We start from the raw sequence: 20,770 nt of genomic DNA on the forward strand, positions 1-20,770 counted from the left end.
CAGGTAGAACGTATCATGAGCACGCTTAAGAGTATGTTGACCTCCGTTGAAACTAGTCAGAGGTCGTGGCAAGATGCCTTAACTGAAGTACAGTTGGCAATGAATTGTACGGCCAGTCGAGTCACTGAGGTCAGTCCATTAGAAATGTTAATCGGTAAGCTAGACCTTTTGGTCTATTGCCAATAGCTGAAGAAGAAGATAATATAGTTGATAGGAGACCATGTGTTGATAAAAAACGAAGAGCGTCACCAAWCAAAACTTGATCTAAAATTTAAAGGTCCGTTTGAAATAATCGAATTATTGTATGTAAAGAACATATAAGTATGCACATGAATTTTTAAGAGKAATGCCAAATAAACAAATATGTACAGAAGTTGATGAAAATTTAGACGACTTTAGAGAAGATTCGTCTGATTCCCAAGTGGGTAAGAATGAGTATATGGACGGCACGGTAGGTGTCTTGAAATCCCAAGAGGGGACATAATGACTGCACCATAACAGATGGACTTGTTGTGGCGGGGGTCTGTAAATGGGTGTAAAAGGAAATTTACCAGTTGATAAAGATAATTGCTTTAATATGAATTGTTAATTATGGTTAAGGAGAAAATGTATTGAAAAAAAAGAATTTATGAAATGTTGTCAAGAAACCAATTTGTTTACTTTTTCTATTGCTTGATTTCGTTTTAAAGCCTCAAATTTTATGTGAAGAAATGTGAATAAAATGTTTGTTAACAAATAAAAAGAAAAAAATAATAATAATAGCAACTGACGTGTTAGAATATTATGGTTTAAAGTAAACACACGAGGACTTGTGATTTGTCAGGAAGGCCGTGTCGGAGCGCTTATGCTTGTATTTTGCATGTCACTGTAAATGCGTATGTTGTAGTGCTAATATTTTGTAGGTAACCGTAAGTGCCACAACGTTATTTGAAGTAGGCGACGCATTGGCGGCATATATTACGGCATTGTAGAATGTAAATGGGCAAATAAGCATAGTAACAGGACTAGAGAAACTGTTACTGAGTGAGGTCTGATCGTATTCTGCGAACAGAGTGATGTGTGGAATACAATGCTCGCGACAGACTGCAAACGACATCTGTCAAATATTAAGATACACACGTTCTTATGGACGGACCTATTTTGACAGCTGCACGACTACACGACTGCAGGCCGACAGACACATCTAGATGTGTATAAGAGACAGGTCTCACAGTTGTCGCTCTCGACAACAGTAGAAATGACTGTAGAGAGGAGTGATGCCACTAATATTTAAAATATAAAATTACTCAAAGCTCTAACAAACCTGACGTTATTTTACAAATAAAAGCATAAAATAGCTCTGTTACATCATTTATAACAACAATTGATAATTTAAAACAAATAAATTTAAATATTTACTCATATTTTGCTTAAAAATTTCACTTTGAACAAAATAATAAAATTTCATTGAAGTGCAGGTATTAGTATGGCCACACCGAAATTGTGTACATGCAGAATGGACAACTGCGTTGTTTTTTGTACATGCCGGCCATTGCTATGTTGTTGCCTCCTCACAAACGTTCTTGTAGTAGGATTCACAACGCCATTTTCAGTTCACTGTCGTGCTGCTGCAGTCTGTCGCTAGCATTGTGTTCCACACATGAAGAGACTCAGGAACCGTTAGCTACTTTTAGAGCAATGAAAGGGCGCGTATATAATTAGGCGCTATGTCCTCGCAGAGTCAGTTCAAGAGGTGATCTTGATGGGAGCAGAATTCTCTGTGCTTGTAAAAATAAAAATAACAAGTGAAGTTGTTGAATAAAGTGTGAAGTGTAATAGTGTGAAGTGAAGTGATATGGAGACTTCTACATATATATTTATATAAAGCGCTGCGTACTTTAGTTTATTTAATAATTTGTTTATTATGTAAGCTTTAATAAAATAAAAATATTTATATACGTATTACACATCAAAATACATATTTATTTACAGACCTTTAAAAGTTTTTATAACGTGTTAAAAGGCCGAGCGATCGCAAATATTCACGTATGTTTATATGTACGTAATTATGTGGGCATGTAAACAAAAAGAATCATATGCAAAATGTGTGCAAATTTTACCACACATAACTATGTGTGTAAATACATATGTACACATATTGTTTCATGCGAAATCTCCTTTGTCCCGAACAACCAATGGTCGAAGCTCACGTTTTGTCAAAGGGTCAATGTGACGAAAGACTGKCGCGACGGCGCACAGTGATCGATTTGAAGAATTTAGGCGGCCAAAAGTCAAAATCTTAAATACGTAGTAGGCACAAAATATTGACGTCTACGTATAGTAAACACTTCCGCGAATTACCCCCCATCTTTTTTTTCAACAAGCATACCTCACCGCTTCCGTGCAGTTAGACGCAATTTGATCGTTGACTTGATACGTATTTCTATTTGGGCGCCCAATTATATCAAATTTCGCAATACGCATGTATGTGTATTTTAATTTGTGTAGTGAAGTGAAAGTGAAAGTGATTTCCATAGCTCAGGTAAACTTTTAACTTTTATTTTTAACTTTCGTTATATTTTTCGGTAGTTGAACATACCCTCTTTTTCACACAAAAAAATGCAATTTTTTTAATTTCAAAAGCAGTTTTGTTATGGATCAGGGTTCGTCCGGATCATATTATTTGTTTATTGAATACGTTACACATTCAGCTTTTCTATAAAAAAAAACAATAGCCGCGGAATCCCGCTTACTCCTTAAAGACAGCATTTCAAAGTTGTTTAAGTGTGTTGGTGTCGTCGGCTCTCGTCGGCTACACGTACGCTACACCGACATGTTGTCGGCTCTGTTTGATGAAAATCAAAAATTTTTGATATTTCTATTTGACGGACGATAAATTGATCGCCTCCACTCATGTTTGACAAGCATGTCTCATTTGCAGTGAAGATTTCAAGCAAAGAGGACATAAAAAGTGAAGTGACGCGAAGAAGAAAAAAAGTGAATTGACAGAACTGTGAAGTGAAATAATTGAGAAATTTTAAAATAAATAAATCAAATCAAACAAATTAAAATAAAGTAAAATAAAATAAATAAAGTAAAAACCAATTTTCAAATTTACTTTATAGAGATACCTAGTTCGTCGGGGGTGAAAATAGTGACCCATAAATGTATGTTTGAGCAAATGCAACTACAAAATTTGCTAAGTATGGATGAGAAATTGGAGTTTTTAGAAAACCACTTGCTATTGTCTTGCGGAGACACTGTGGAAAGAAAAAAGAGCCTTAAGCATAAATTTTCCTACATCAAACACCAATTTAAACAGAGGTGGCTAAAAGCTCATAAAGTTGAAGAAGTTTTTATGAAAAACAACCAGAAGTGGCTGGAAGGCACTTTTGAAATACCAGTGCATTCGCTTAATCAACCAGGTCGTCCGAGCAAATCATTTTCGGATTCGAGTGAACGAAGCAAGAGAAGAAAAACTGAGGGAATTCGATGAAATGTTGATGATGAAATTATTGTACATGCCGCACAAGTCATATTGCAAACGAAGGGAAAAAGAAATGCCTCAAAAGTGCTCAAAGATATAGGAAATTCACCAACAAAGGCTAGTAAATATAGAAAAGCCCATTCCAAGACCAATGAAACTATTGCTCCTTTGGTCCCGTTCCAAGCACTCAAAATGTTCGTAGAAGCTGACCTAACAAGACGACAATATGAAATAATAAGGGCAATTAACCCAAAGCATTACCCTTGTTACGACCTTTTGTTGAAAGCAAAACAAGAATGCTACCCACCAAAGACGGCATTATGAGTAACAGCTACCTGCGCAGAAATTAGTTTACAATGCCTAATGGATCATACTATTCAAMGATTATCAATCTACCTGGAAGAAGTGTTATCAACCCTTAACGAAATTGAAAGAAAGTCATTAACGGTCATTTATAAATGGGGGTGTGACGGGTCACAACAAGCACGGTACAAACAAAAATTCTGGGATGCTRGTATATTTTTGAGTTCTTTTGTCCCACTTCAAATTATTTGTGGTAAAGAAAACAATAAAGTGTTTTGGCAAAGCCATCATCACCACGGTTTTGCCGCCGCATCAGACTTCGGTATGTGAAAGAAACTACAGATGTAACAAAAGAGGAAATAAGTTATGTGCAAAATTAAATTAAGAACCTCACTCTTACAAAAGTAAATATTGATGGAAAAGAATTTTCTTATAATCACATTTTAAAAATGACCATGATTGATGGCAAAGTTTGCAATGCTGTAACCAACACGACCTCAACTAGCCGATGCTATATATGTGGTGCCACTTCCAAAGATTTCAATAATTTAAGCAAAAAGAACGAGATAAGTCCCGATGCTCTTGAGTTTGGCATTTCGGTATTGCACGCAAAAATACGTACATATTTTTGAAAGCATTCTGCATTTGGCATATAAATTGCCCGTGAAGAAATATGGAAAGAAAAGGACTGAGGAAGAGAAATCATTAGAAGAAGAAAGGAAAAAAGAAATCCAAGAAAGATTCCGCTTAGAAACTGAGCTGTTGGTGGATATGCCTAAAGCCAATTTTGGTAATACCAATGATGGCAATACAAGTAGGAGACTTTTTGAAAACACAGAATTAGCGGCGGACATAACAGGCATTAACCACGAATTAATACACAAATTTAAAATCATATTAGAGGCGATTTCAAGTGGACACAAAATCAATACAACAAAATTCGAAGAATACGCCTTCAACACCGCGCAAATGTATGTGGAATTATACGGATGGCATCCCATGACTCCAACAATGCATAAATTACTATTACATGGGGCGACCATCATAGRTAAKGCACTGTTGCCAATCGGCCAATTGTCGGAGGAGGCTGCAGAAGCGCGAAATAAACTTTTTCGGTCATACAGACAGAATTTTTCAAGGGAAGAATGTGATAATTATCAAAGATTGCTTCTTACCTCAGATCCACTCGTAAGTAGTGAAAGATCGTTAAAGAAAACTTCACACAACATTTTTTCCAGTGAAGTTATAGAACTATTAGAACCTGCCTAGCCCCACAGACAATCAAGTATTGAGCACGAAGAAGTCGAGATAGAAACATCTTTTAATAAGACAATTTAATGCATTTTTATTTATTTATGATTTATGAGAATAAAATGTGTTTTTATTATAAATTATATGTTTTTCTTATTTATTTTCTAAAATAAATAGACAGTTTTTTAAAATACAGTCTTTCGAAGCCATTAACGTCCAAAAATAGTTTTAGCCGCCTAAATATTTCAAATCGACCACTGAGCATTTATAATATAATATCAAACATATCGTATACTTATTTAATAAATAACTCAAATATTGTTTAGAAACTAACATAATTTATTTAAAATGTTAGTTAATTAAGAACTGCCGCTTCGTGGAAGCTTTCCACTTCTCAAAGGACAGACACATATGTAAGTGCAGTCAAACTTTCCACCGTTAAACTGCAACCTAGTGGTGTTTCTAACTTTTGTTTAGAAACCGAGGATAATGGAAAAACATGTGTTCAGAGTTTTTACTGACTCCATACACATCCAAAAATACGGACCGACGTCATTTTGAAATTTTTATTGATAGCCCTCTGAAGTAAGCTCGCTTAAGTTTGGGTCAGGTGGAAATCCAGGTCCTCATGTGGTCTTCTTATTCACGTATGGATGTCAGCTATAAGTCTGTGGGTCCACCGTCCTTTAGTTGAGGTTTGGGACCGTTGGCGCCATACGCTTATGCTCTTCTTTTACTCTCTTCTCTTTTGGATTTCTGTAATTGACGCTTATAGCTCATATAATCTCGTGAGCTCGTCACCCTGGATGTCTATGGTCTGCATACTAGTTAGTTCTTCAGCTGTTTCGCTGGAAATAGTTCGAAAAGCACGCGTTACTCATATTGCTGTGAGTCTATACTCCGCATTTATTGGTCTGTCATATTTTATGTTTAGTGTCTGTATCCACACTGGAGTTGCATATAGTATAACTGACCTCATCGCTTTTGCGATTAGAAGTTGGCGGCTGGAGCGCACACAGCCTCTATTTGCCATTATTCTTGATAAGGCGTTATTAATGTAATCTGCTTTATTTGCTATGTTTGTCAAGTGCTGCTTGAATTTCGCACTCTCCTATAGTAAGAGTTATTAGTTCCTCAATTTTCCTGGTGGTTATGAGCAATACCTCGGTTTTGTGCTCAGCCAATTACAAACTCATGAAAGAAAACTATTCGCGTAGACCATTTATGCATTTAATACATTTATTTTGGAGGTCATCGAGTTGTTTAGCTACTGCTACCACTATAAGTCCGTCCGCGTATTTTGGTTATGGTATTCTTAGAACCCCACCATACACGAGATTCTATACCAGAGGGCATAAAACTGAACCTTGTGGTACTGCACTTGAAATAGGGTAGCTCTTGATGCCTTCGGTGGTGTCGTAGATCAGCCTTCTATTTTCAAAATAATTCATAACGATATTTATGAGTTACTGAGGAGCGCGTATATAAGGCTTCGAATATATAAGTAAATTTAGCATAGATGAATGCATTCTTCACATACAGAGTGATCAGCGCACTACATTTTTTTGTACCACCTTTCCATCTTTTGAAACTTGCTGCAATTTTCGCAGATTCGACTATTAGACCTCTATTTCTGAAGCCGTATTGTCTTTCAGATAGCGGTTTCTTATTATGCTTTCATACACCGTGCCCATTGTGTCGAGCATACACAGAGATTCATCTTATGGTTCTTTTGGTTTTAGGATTAAAACCAACCTAAACATAATTTTCTTGAGAATGTCCGCATATGCTCCTCCGTCTTTTTTGTTTATAATAATGGCGTCTGGTTTCGTACGAATTATTTTTTCAACCGCCTTCCTCGTTTATACCACGTTCACCCATTTCTCGGATGCGGACTTATCTAAGGAACTGTATTTCGGTATAATATTAATGTCTTAATTGGCATAGACACCGCTTACGTGATTATAGCCACACTGCGCGCCAGTCGTTTCTTTCTTTTATAATCTTAATGACCTCACATATAACGCCTGCGTATTATTGTTCGCGTTTTTTCTTTGGTGGTAAGAAACCTCTTAATTCATGTATCCTCTTTGCCATATGGTTTTCTCTGAGGATAGGGGATACCTGCGTCGCTTTTCCTACCATAGCTCTTTTCAGCGGATTCCATGGATTTTCAGCCTTATCGTACAGGCTCTTTATGCAGCTTAAAAGATCGCTCATAGCTTGATTAATATGTCTCTGGCCAGACATCATAGTTTCAAGCTTCTTGATTTTTGTGCAAAGTTTCCAAAAAATATTAACAGTTTCACTGTTCTGCAMTTGCTCACATTTTCTGCCTCTATTATGTTGGGCGGCATTCTAAAAATTGTTTATCAGTCCAGTAGCGGAATTGAATGGTTCAGTCCGCCCGTAACTAGTTAACCAAACTATGACACTTTAATTATTTATAACTAAGAGATTTCGCAAATTGTTTAGGGACTACAAAGAAGCCCGTTTACTTCACTCAAACAATCAATACTTATTTTAGCTGTGCATAGACAAATGTATGTATGTATACTTTTTCTCTCCAGCAACACTTTCATCTTGTTATTTATTATACAATAACTTCACTCTKTCGTCACTGATAATGTTTTTCCATTAAATATTTATAAAATACTGTAGATATTTTGTTACCTTTCCATATATGTATAAGCACTCATCACTTACAGTTTTACCTTTTAATATTAGTTTCCGAAATAAATGATCACACTTCTAATATCGTTTCAATTTCATAATCAAATAATTATGCTTATACAAATTTTAATCAGTTTAAACATTTTGGTATACGGGTCGTAGAAAAAGATTGAAAAGGAAAGATAAATTCGCAATTTCCGTTTTGTCAGGGCGACGAAGTGTGTTAGTGCTGAATATGGAGTAGTGTGTTTTGTTTGTAGTGTAGTGTAGATAAATGACTGGGAAGGCTTAGCTCATTTAGCGGCGAGTGAGGCGAGAATCTAGGTCTCAATAAACACGGTGATAATAACCGACGACGCAATAATATAGCCTGTAGAGTTCTCACACTGCACTAGGTTACGCACCACAAAGCTAAAATGGCACAACATCCAGGCAGACCAGATGAGATACGGTATTGATACACAGAATCCTGATAATACCCATAATTTTACTCTTCCAGTTCAAACATCTACAATTTCATTTAAAAGTCGCTTTCTCTGTCACAATAAATAACTGGACAAACTCTAAAAGCAGTCGTTGTTCAGCTGGGCGCCCGTCGATTCTTCCATGGACAACTGCACGTGGTTTGCTCGCGTATGTCTAGAGCAAGAAATATTTTAATATACGAAGAAAACAATAAAATCCGCAACCTTGTTTACCGGGAGGTTCTGCACTTAAATTATTGACCGTTCTGGCAGTTAAAAAATTTTGTAAATTTATCTTTCCGATGCTCAAATTTAAATTATTTAGCTTTTGAAAATGTGAATAGTTATTATTTTTACTGTTAATACACAATGTATTTTCCCTATTAATATGTTAAATAGCTTTTCCCGCGGTTTCGTTCATATTAAGCCTCCAGAATAAATAACCCACATTACTAACAATACTATATATAACTAAATATATAGCATGTACATTATACGCTGATCATCTTCGTGGTAGGGGTGTTATCCCAAATTTAGTCTAATTAACAGTCTCGATGAATTTTTGTTTTGTTAGATTTTGAAACTTTTTGACAAACAATCATATCTGCCGAAATAATTTTTTTTAAATTTATTTTACTAACAAAAAATGGAATTCAATTCTTGAATTGAAACTTATTTCATTGAATGTAGTTGCAAAATTCATGATGACTTTGCAAAAGGGCCATCTACTAGGATCATCAACAGAAATAAACAAATGCAAGTTTTCCCGTCTTTCCGAGCACATTTGAACATTCTTCGGGTATATAACGAAATATGGTTTCATGTTTAAATACCATACGTATAAGATTATTAGTTATTGAAGCAATTGTTACAATTCTTTAAAAACTTTCAAAATAGTGTCCTCTGCGTCGATGCAGCGCTGCCATTGCGATTTCCAAGTATTGAAGGCGTTACGGAAGGCATTCAGTGGAATAGCCTCGGGAGCCGATGTGCGTGCTGTTGGAGTCAGCACTGTCGTCTCAAAATGCTTGCCTTTCATCGCCCTTTTCAGGCAAGGAAACAAAAAAGTGTATGGCGGCTCTGAAAGCATTGGGATGCTGGTCTTGATTAGGTGGCTGTTTACAAGAGAGGCGGAGTGAGCCGCGGCGTTGTCGTTGTGCAACTTCCAATCGCCTGTGATGTCTAGTCGGACCCGATTGACTCTTTGTTTGAGTCTGTTGAGGACTTCCACGTAAAACTTGTCGTTGACGGCTTATCTAGGGGGAACAAATTCTTGGTGGTGGACGAATTCTACGAAGTCACAAAAGACAATAAACATCTTTTTCACTTTGGACTGGCTCATTCATCAGCGACCTCTTCCCGACCCTTCAAAAAAGCCTGGTGCCATCGAAATACACAAATTCTTGATAAATCAACCTCTGGATTAGCCTGCTTGATCATATCAAATGTCTCTGTCGCTGATTTACCGAGTTTCACACCGAAATACACCACTTCTTGCCAAATAAACCTCTGCATAAGCTTGCTTGATCATATCAAATGTTTCTGTCGCTGATTTACCCACAACTCACAGAAATACGTCCGGCACAAAAAATGCAGTCCTATTACTCTCCGGACCACGATTCATTAACTATTCCGTTACCATAGATGTGCTTCGAAGCCGTTATCGTATTTGTTTTAACATCTTTCTTTACCAATTCGAATGATCGACAAATTTCGTGGTGTCTAACGTGAAAACTGAATGTTCGCTGTAGTTTCCATTTTACGATAGGTTAAATGCCGATCTTGCAATATCAGTTTGCGCACAGCATCAATAGTTTCCGGAACAACAACTGATTTTGAACGACCTTGAAGAAATATATCTTTGAGTGATCTACAACCTCGTTTGGGTTAATCTTACCATCGAGATTCAACGTTAAACAAAAAGTTGTAAAAAATTATAGCGTGRAAAAGTTCATGTTCTAATTAAATTTTTTTGGTCAGAATTGAATTTTTTAAGTTTGGTGAACTTTACGGAAAATTCCCGAAATATAAAAGGCAACCTACGTAACTGAATTATAATTTCTGTTTATTAAACTTAAAATTAGCTTTCGCAACAAACCTTTTTGTTGATTTCTCTTACTTTTAAATTAATTTCCGCAATGAAACAGAAATTGGTTTCTGTTAAATTCCTGCCAATTGACACAATGCCACACGGTTAATGTTTCAGTAGAAAGTACGAAAGAAATAGTTTTTACCATATAAAATTTACTCTATTCACTTAAAAAGTATATTTTAATAATCATACTATATGTATGTAAGAATCATACTACAAGTAAATGATGTTACGAATTTTAATCTTGAGTACATTACATAATAAAAACTCTTAGCGTTCATCCAGTGATTTCGATTCGAAAAATTTTATTTTATTAATTGCAGATTGATATAAATGACGTGATTAGCAACATTAGAATATTTTCGTTACTTTCTGATCCAGGAAAGCAGAGTGGTATTTCCGCGTTTACGAAGTACTATTATGAGCTGGTTCAAGTATTAAAGGATCATATCAACTTCAGAATTGAATTTCGTGTTGCTCGTGGCTGGGCAGGCAGGTTGGCTAACACAAGCTACAGGCTCGGTTTTTTGGGTATTATGGCTCGAAATGAAGCTGATGTTGGAGCTTCCGGCATATTTAATCGAATTAACCGTTTCTCAGATTTTGATATAATACATCAAGGATGGAAATTTGAAACTGCATTTATATACCGAGCGTATGCACCGGAACTAAGTTTCCAAATAAAAGGAGAACATTTCTTGATTCCTTTTAAAAGAGACGTTTGGCTTGCAATTATATGGTTATTTGCAATTGTATCCTTAGTATATTGGCTTCTAAGTAATGTAAATTTAAAATTGCAATTGAAGAATAATAAACAATTACTAGATACAAAGTGTTTGCAACATGTAAAATCTGAGTTAACACAAGAAGAACATAAAAGAGCATTTGCTGAATACACAAATGATTACAGTTCTAATTTAAGAGACACAATACCCGTCCGCAATATTTTTTTAATTATCATAGCCGCTATTTGCCAGCAGAGCATAATTTCTCTTTCGCGATCATCTGCGATAAGAATATTATATTTGGTGATTTTTATAAATACTCTTTTGATATATAATTACTACACGTCTTCAGTTGTTTCTGGATTATTGTCTTCCTCTATACAAGGACCAGAGAATATAGATGAAATAATTGCCAGTTCACTTAAAGTATCTTTCGAGGATATTGGATACTATAAGGTTTTATTCAGAGTAAGTCACGCACTTCTAAATGTTTGTTTTCAAGTTATATATCAACAAATATTAGAATATCATATCTCAGTTTATTTTTATTACTTTAATTATAATTGTTCATAATGCCAGTAAATTTAACAACATATAGTATAAGTGCATTGAAAGATGCATCAAGCAATCGAATATATCATTTGAGGATCTTGTTTAAACAGAAACATGGCTTTTACATTTGTTTGGACAAACATATATGGGGTACTCACAACCTGTCATAAAGCACCGTAAAATCATAAATTCTTATACTAGTTCAAAAAATTTGTTTCTGGATTGCATACTAAAATAAGTTTACGCAAATACAACTCTGAACGCTATGTTTTCGGATCGTTATAACTTTTTGAGACTATGTGAAACCCCTAATTTCATAAAAGTAACTTTTGCCCCTTAGGACCGTATTTAAGGCTACTACAATTAACCCTACAACCCTACTCGGTATGCTCGAGCACCCCACAAGTTCTGTTTCTTTCAATTATTTCGTTTATTTTTATTSCATAAATTTGATGTCTCGCGAAGTTAAGCTTGAATTCACGCGCTTCGCGTTTGGATTGGCCAGTAAAGCGGCAAAAGTCGGTGGGTGTAGAGGTGCGCAACCAGAGGTAATACCGCCAGTTCATATTACATGAACATWTCTATTATTTGTCAAAAATATATATATAACATGAAACTTACGACCCATATGGTTCGTCATAAGTGGACTGGATATGTAGTTTAGAATGAAATATGAAACACTGTACTTTGCAAAGATGTAACTCATAGATTGTAAGATGAACTTTTCCACTTGTAACATATGGTCTATCTTAAGTGGATTGTAGATATACTTCTTAGGCTGTAAGATGAATATTTGTAAATAATAAGTAATATTTAAGAAAGATAAACTCAAACTGAAAATTAATTGACAATCCTGCCATTAGAATCGTAAAARTCCTGTTCGACCAAAATATAATAATAAGATTCGGCGGTAACCATTTAAGGGGACAAAAATCCCCGTGTTACCGTTTGAAAATCAATCAAGTATCCTCAACTGAGGCAAAAACACTAAAAAAAAAAAAAAAACGCAAATAAGTATCGCGAACTCGCGAAAGAATAAATACAGTGGTACCTGGACATACGAGTTTAATTCGTTCCCCATACAAAACAATTGAGCTACCATTAATCCGTTACAACCTCCAAAATGTCACTCCAGTTATTTTTGTTACGTGGTTTTGATTAACAAAAGCGTGTTTATAAATATAAAATATTTATTACACAAAAACAAAAAAGAGAATGTAAAGAAATAAATTAGACATCCTCACTGGTCTTTGCCTTGCTACATTTTTCTCGCTTTCACCTGTAGGCCGTTTAGAAAAAAACATGTCCAAGGAGGCTTGTTTCTTCCTCCCTCTCAGAATGTTCCGGAAATGAGTTAGGCAAGTGTCATTAAAAAGGTCAGATATACGACCTGTTGCAACTTTTTCTGGGTGTTTTTTCCCACGAACTATGAAACTCTCTCCCACATTCCTAAGATCTCCTTTATCTCAATATGCTGCTGTGACTGTTACTCTTGTATCTCCTCAGTCCTCCTCAGTTCCCGGTTGTGCTCCTCGATGAGCTCGTTCACTTCTCTCTCTTTAACCTCTAGACCCATGGATTTCTCGACCATATTTTACAAAGAAGCTGATGCATGCTCCTTATCAGTTCTTCGTCACCGTGTTTGAATAGCTCGGTCGGCAATAAATCAGCCCTGCCGCTTTGGTGTTCAACAGGCGGGTAGCTGTTCGAACTTCTTCATGGTCGGGCAGTGGAGCGTCTGCCCCATCATCATCTGCCATTCAGCAAGCTGGAGAAGTGTTCCCTCCATAATTATAGTATGCTTTGGGCATCGGTCGCTAAATATTATTTGGGGGTTCTACAAGAGTATGCTCCGGTCTTGAAACCTTCCTTTTTTGTAGAATTTTCGAGCATTACCCCTGTCGGCCAGCTTGTCAAACTCTTCATACTCATGCATTTTGACCTCTCTCTTTTTATGTCTGCAAATGCGTCTCGCTTCCCTCTTAAACTCTCGGTTTCTATCCCATCTCCTGCGTTTTGTGGTCGATCGTAACGTTGCGAGGTAGACAGTCTGTTTTCTCTCCGCTGCGACGTTGTACCAGCTGTTCTTTGCATTTTTCAAAAACCAATAGCTTCGGCTACAGCTGTAAGTAATGAGTTTGAAATGCCGACCCGCAGTTCCCTTATACCAAGTTATTGACGTGTGCTCTCAGGGAGCACGAGTACAAGTCGAGTAGAAAATCTTTCGGCTGTCTGTTGTGATTGCAGCTTCTCGACGCCGAACCTCCCTTGTGTTTGCTGGCGTGCGATTTTTGCTGCACAGAGGCGGGTGCGAATTTTGACTGCAACAAGATAGTGGTCCGAGTCGATGTTAGGACCTCGGAGAGCACGCACATCTAAAACACTGGAGACGTGTCTTCCGTCTATCACAACGTGATCGATCTGGTTGGTGGTTTTTCGATCCGGAGACAGCCAGGTAGGTTGATGAATCTTCTTATGCTGGAATYTAGTACTACAGATAACCATATTTCGGTCCCCCATTATGGAGTCTCAATTTACCGACCGTAGTATCAAAGATAGAAGGCATCTTTAGACACATCCCCTTTCTCTTCCGTCGGTGGCTGATAGTACTCGGCGACAGAGTCGCTCTCCCACTATGAATTCCAGACCACTGTAGTAAATGCAACAAAGACCGACTAGCCTTAGTCGTTATCCCGTCCATCGCATTTCTTGCACAGCGGTGATGTCAGCCTTTATTTTCACGAGGACATCAACCACCTGGGCAGCGGCACCTTCCCATTTAAGGAATCGGACATTCCATGTACATGCACTCAAATTGTAATCATTATTTCGTTTAGTTTTCATTGGTACTGTCTTTTATGTGGCGGATCCCAAACCCAGTGTTCAAACCTTTGAGGGGAATGTGTCGCCTTCTCACTTTAGCTCGCCTTCAAACGGATATTCTTAGGCTACCCAGAAGATACTCGGTTGAAGGCCGGAAGTGGTGAGCTTATTAAAGTTTTTATACTGTTCACCATGCGCAGCTTAGCAGTAATTCAGGTTTAGCTGGATAGCTTTCAATTAATGAACTTTTTATACGCTTCCTTATTAAGAGGGCAACTTTTACTACCTATTTGGTGGTTTGAGTTTTCACTACTCAAGCACCACAAAACGTAGTCTTKTCTCATGTCTGTGCGAAGTTTCCCTTTTCGCTACACCTTAGATAGCACTTGCTCCTGTCATCCGAATTGCTACATGTTGTTGCCAGATGTCAATATTCCAGACACCTGAAACAACTCTTTAAATTAGTTTTTTCTCTTAGCCTGTAGACTACCCAGCCTATCCTAATTTTTCACCCATCTTAGAGTATCCTTGTATCAGGTTTCTTCTTTCGCACTTTAGTTCGCTCGTACTTTCCATTTGGGTTTCCTCTAGTTCAAGCTATATTTCTCCTTTGGCTGTTTTAATAATACTAAGAGCTTCTGCAAATTTGATTAATTTCTGACTTTCATCAGGATGTTAGGACATATCTCCAGAGCTCACTGTGACTTACGGTCAATCTTCATGTTGCTTAATGGTTTGCGCTTTACATTTTCCTTGCTTTCATCTTTTTTTGCTTCCTCTATGCTGATGTATTTTAAGTTTGTTCCGCTTGCGCATTTTTCAGTGTGTCTTCATGCATCGTCTTATTCCTTTCAGGTGGGGTTTGCCGTTTCGGCGTATTTTTCTCGGCCTCTTTGGTGTTGCTTCCGGTGTTGCGGTCCTGAGTACATTCCGTCATGCATCCATCATTCTTGTGTGTTCTTAGGGCTTTTGAACAAAGCTTTTCTACAGAACTGAGAATGTCCCTGATTTTGTTGTTTATTGTCAATCAGTCTTTTTATAGCACTTCCTAGATTTGAGATGTAGTCCAGGATGATGTGTCACTTTGACTTGGCGGCCACCGGTTTATTGACTATGGGCGTCTGATTAGGCGATCGGGCTATCCTCGGTACTCACTTGAAGGGATCTACTTCCGCATTTGGGGTCCTCAYAGTTAGGTCTGTTTCTGATCTAGAGTTGCCGCTTCCATTAAATCTGTTGTTTGTATTGTGTCTCGTATTGTTTTCCATTGACTTTTTTTTGTTTTTAAAGCGCATCGGGGTTTGGGGGGTGGGCCGAAATAAACTAGAATGGGTATACCCCGCGGACAATGCCTCTACCCCAAACACGAATCGGCGCTCACCCGGGGCAACATAGGCTACTACTCCCATGCCCAATGCACACTTCCTGACCAAGGAGGAGCGAAGTGGCTGTTTACTAGGGTGGGTCGATTCCGGAATTTTTTCGATTAGGAAAATGTATAAAACAAAAGTTATTTGTCACGTCATTGCTACCGGTGAAAATAGGCTTGCGGCCACACTCCTTGATTTTGATTTTGCCGAGTGCTATMACTCACATTCATTCACCTACGCCATAGGACACGTTCGGACTGGTCTCCACACAAATATTTTTTCATCAAGTTCCTTCGTTCTTGTCGTTGATTTCGCCGAATGCTATCACTTATATTCTCTCAACAGAGCACAGAACTCAAAATGTCTGTATCCAAATTTAAATTTAGACAGGAATGTCCTGTGTTTGGCATATATCCGTAAATCTCTCTGAGCCCCAGTTACCTATTTACCAGGATGTTCTTTTGTGTTATCAGTTTGAAAGATTTCGTATAGGGCGACTCCGAGGCGACAACTATGAACCTAGGAGTAAAGAGGTTASAGAAATAGTTGCAAAAAAGTTTGAAAATACTTTCAAAAAGTCATCTATTCCGATAGTTTCACACACCAGAGTTGTACAAATGCTCACCACATACCATAAGAAATTTCTGACTTGTAAACAAATGTTTTTAAGGAACCCAATAAGTTTGAGCTCTAAAAGAGACGACTTTGTCTCTTCTGCCGGAAAATTTTTTGACATCGCTGCTTGTAAATGCATTTATTTTTCTTTTTGCACTTGTCCCGAGGAAAGGAAAGTTCCTCTCAATGAACAACCATTTCTGTTGGACCAGAGAACCAGAAGAATTGGTTGCATTGTAAGTGTTGATCTACCTGAAACAAAAAAGATTACAAAGAAAAATGAACGTAAATAAAAGCTTTCAAAACGTCATTCAACATCAACGCTTACCAGAAAATTATCAGCTAGAACACGTGAACATTCAGATCAGCCAGACTCTCATACAGACGACAACAATGTAGGTGCGTCGCATATGGATTCTTCCAAAAACAATGCTGATGATGAGTTTTCTCTTCCATGCTCTAAAACCAAACAAAACACACTGCTTTAGCTGCCCAAAGATTTGGAGTAAGTGATAGAGCAGCGGCCTTGATTGGAGTTAAGCTCCAAAACACCGAAAGTATTGACTCTCTAAATGGCTGTATTTTGACGGCCGCAAAGACAATACACTTACACAAGTCAGCGAAGGTGAAAAGTAATACCGCGACACTGTCAAAGAGGAACATATTTCTCTTATAGCGGAACCTGGTTGTCATTACTTTGGCCACGTCACCTCTCCTGCCGGTTAAGTTGAGGATGAGATGCAAGCTATATGGCAACATTTGCAAGACAACTCAGTTGATGTGGATCATCTAGAAGTTGTCGGTGCTGATGGCACCAACACGAACACAGGTCGGAAAGGTGGAATCATTCGGAAACTAGAAGAAAGAATAGGTAGGCCATTACAGTCGGTTGTTTGTCTTCTACATTTCAACGAACTTCTATTTCGTGCTCTTTTCGAACACATAGATGGTGTCTCAAAGAGTCCAAATACATTCTCTGGCGGCATACCGATCATTTTCTGAACTAGTAGTTGTGCCTTGTAAAATTGTTCACAATACTGATCTTCAGGGGTTGTCATTGCTATGTGGGAGGAGGGGCCGAACATTTCTAACTCCCAAAATTGTCTTAATTGTGAATTGAGGTACTCTTCGAGATTTCCTCAACTCGAGTTGCCACTGTGGTAACTAGTTCCAAAACTAGTTCACTTAGGATYCAACCGAAAATAGTATTTTGTGCCTTTAGTGCGTTTGAAACTTTCTCAGCACCTTTGAGCATTATCTGAGATATGAGATCGCTGTGTAAGAAAAGAAGAGATATTGAAAAAAAATAGAAGATCTATTTGAGCGGGGGTTAGGATCTGCTAATGCGCTTGAAGAGTTCTGCTCGGTGTTCGTTGGAGATGACTACTGTTGGTAGTAGTACCTTACTTTAATTCTCGCTGGGTAGCGTTTGAATTTCAATGCCTTTGTACAGCATGGTGCTTTTTGGCAATTTTGTGGATTTGGCAACTTCGGAATTTATTGTTGCAGCTAAACTGGTGGCTCTTTTGATATTTGCGCTGTTTGTGATAAGCTGGAAACATTATTTATATAAAGCATCGAATGGTGTCTTTTATGACAATAGACGCAGTTAAATTATTTGGTTTAGTTATTTTCGTGTCTAAATACTTTCATTTGTTGCCACGGGGGGCATTATTTTATAAGAGCGATTGCTCCCACAATAATGACTCTTCTGGTAACGCTGCGATGCGTATACAATAATTACCAGAATTGGGTTGCTGTTGTCTGTGGGAATGTTTTGTGTTGACAAAACCGACAAATATTTGGAAACAGTGGATTGAAGTTTGATAAATTTTGGGTGGTTCATGTAAACGGCTGTGAATATGTCCCGGTAGGGCGGCCATTATTGATATTCTTCATGAAAAATTTCTGAATCACATGAGGGCACCTTGAGGTGGATGCCTGAACTTCCCTCTTGACTTTGTACTTGTGGCATCTCTACTCGTGGAAGTGGAGTAGGTGCAATTGTTGAGTTAGTTTCAATTGATCTGTATTATTGCTGTTGTTTCTTCAAACTAGTTTAAGCAATTTTCATATTTTGTGTAAACCGAGGATTTGAAATTTTCTAGTAGATCTGAGACATGTGAAAAGAAAATCGACACGAAAAGGGTCTTTATGCCGTGATGTTTGAATTTGGTATCCCCGCAAAACTAATACGGCTGTGTAAACTGACGTTGAGCAACACCAAAAGCTTCATCAGAATCGAGAAGGCCTTCCCCGAGCCCTTCAATACCAAATAAGGTTTCCGACAAAACGATTCCCTATCGTGCGATTTCTTCAATCTGCTCTTGGAGCACATATTTCGAGAACAGAACTGGACAAGGAAGCGAAGCAGATGGGTCTGTCTGTAAATGAGGSCAAGACAAAATATCTCCCGTCATCAAACAAACAGTCGTCGCACTCGCGACTTGGCTCCTACGTCACTATTGACAGTCATAACTTCAAAGTTGTAGATAATTTCGTCTATTTTGGAACTAGCATTAACAACAATAGTCCAGTCATTTAAGCTTAAACTAGGTAAGAAATACCACATGGTATGTACAAAATGAAGGCACTTAAATGCTACTATGTTAAATGATTTATATACACCCCTGGCCACGCACAGGGCTGGATTTAAAAGTTTGCCGTCTTTGGACACTGGAAAAAATGCCGCCCCGTCATTGAAATTTCCCTCAAAATGATTTTGATTTGATGTTATGTTTTTAAAATATAAAATATTTAACGTATTGCAAATAGTTCATTATATATATAATACTTCAGTATAATATAAAAAGTATATGTTCTTGTTCTTAAAACTACAAATTGTCCACTGAGATTGACTAATAATTGTATTACATTAATTTTTTCACAGGCAAGCACGCCTGACTTTTGGGATTGCAAAATTTGTCTATATGCAATTTTCACGATCRGAAACTCTGTATAAAGGTCGTTTGCACGGAAAAATTTCAGAATATCGGAAGGTGAATTTTGTTCCATCTTATTTCCAGTGCAATAAGCATGGAAGTGCACACATTTGTCCTCCAATGAGGACTCAAGTTCTGAAGAATAAATATTTTGTAAACGTTTAGCTTGGTTACGAATCTCTTTGTTATCCAAATTCAATAAAACTGAGAACTTTTCATAAATCTTTTCATATACAACACATTTTTTCAGAATCTAGATTGTCAAGAATGACATTAAAAGTGTTGACTCTAAAGTGGTCTCGACCTGACAGTTGTACATCTCCATCCCGTGATTCATCAGCATGTAATTTTGTCTTTCTTTTTCTAGAAGCTGTCGTTTAATATTCTTTTATCTCTGAAATATTTAAAGCAGTTTTTTCATAGATTTCGAATTCATTTCTCGTATCAGCAACAACTTTGATCAAACCACGATAATCATCGATCACGTCGCTCCAATTGAATTAGTAAACCTTTAGCTTCTTGTCTTGTAATTGAATTTTTTTCCATATTTTCTTCAATAGTAATCAAAGTCTCGATTATTTCGTCGAAATGTTGAAAGCTGTTCATGTACGCTTCATAACGAGCTGACCATCAGATTGCAGATAAAGATTGTAACACGATTCTTTTTCCAGTATAAAATTGTAAAACTTCCCAGCGGTGCGTCGATGCAGTAAAGAAGTTGTATAAAGTTTGTACAGTATTAAAGAAAAAAGCAGCTTCTGGCGCGCATTCTACTGCCTGAACTCCAACTAAACTCGTAGAATGAGCAGCACAAGGAGCATGTTTTGCAAGATCAATAATTTCATGAATTCTTGCCTGAAAACCTGAATAAATTCCTAATACATTGTTAGCGTTATCATATGACTGACTTCGACAGTCGGTGAGATCAAGATTAAGAAACTCGAGAATCGATAATACAGAAACTAGCAAATCTTCAGCTAACGTTCAACTTTCCTAATTTTGCCGCCCTAGAAAATTTGCCGCCCTGGGCACTAGCCCCGATTGCCCCTAGTGTAATTCCACCACTGGCCTCGCAAATACTTCTTTAAATTTTTTTCGGACTTTTTCGTTCGTTCAGGAGTTTCTTCAATTTTTTATATGAGTTTTTTTTAAGATTAGTTAAATAAATTATATTATCTAATTATTATAGTTTTTAATTTATTGCGTTTAATGAGCAAAACACAAACTAGCATTTCTGCGCTTAATTTAATTTATATTATAGTGTTAATRAAATTTAACTCCGCAACGTATCAATTAGTGCAACGGAATTCGCTTCCAACTGTTCGGACACAACTTACACTAAACAAACCAGTTTTGATGCTTACGAACTTTCTCACGCTTGTTTTACAAATTTACTAAAACAAGTAAGGAAGGGCTAAGTTCGGGTGTCACCGAACATTTTATACTCTCGCATGATAAAGTGATAATCGAGATTTCAGGCGTGGTTGTGAACCG

General features: G+C 37.3%; 1 protein-coding gene across 1 annotated transcript; it reads left to right on the forward strand.

Moving 5' to 3' along the window:
- Positions 1-8,109: 8,109 nt before the first annotated feature.
- Positions 8,110-12,101, forward strand: LOC108978446. Its single transcript, XM_018948745.1, has 4 exons — positions 8,110-8,144; positions 9,952-9,970; positions 10,573-11,442; positions 11,922-12,101. The coding sequence occupies exons 1-4, from the start codon at positions 8,110-8,112 to the stop codon at positions 12,099-12,101; spliced, it is 1,104 nt and encodes a 367-aa protein (XP_018804290.1).
- Positions 12,102-20,770: the final 8,669 nt, after the last annotated feature.

Source organism: Bactrocera latifrons, unplaced genomic scaffold, assembly GCF_001853355.1.
Source record: "Bactrocera latifrons isolate USDA-ARS-PBARC rearing strain unplaced genomic scaffold, ASM185335v1 scaffold_1212, whole genome shotgun sequence".
Lineage (NCBI taxonomy): Eukaryota > Metazoa > Arthropoda > Insecta > Diptera > Tephritidae > Bactrocera > Bactrocera latifrons.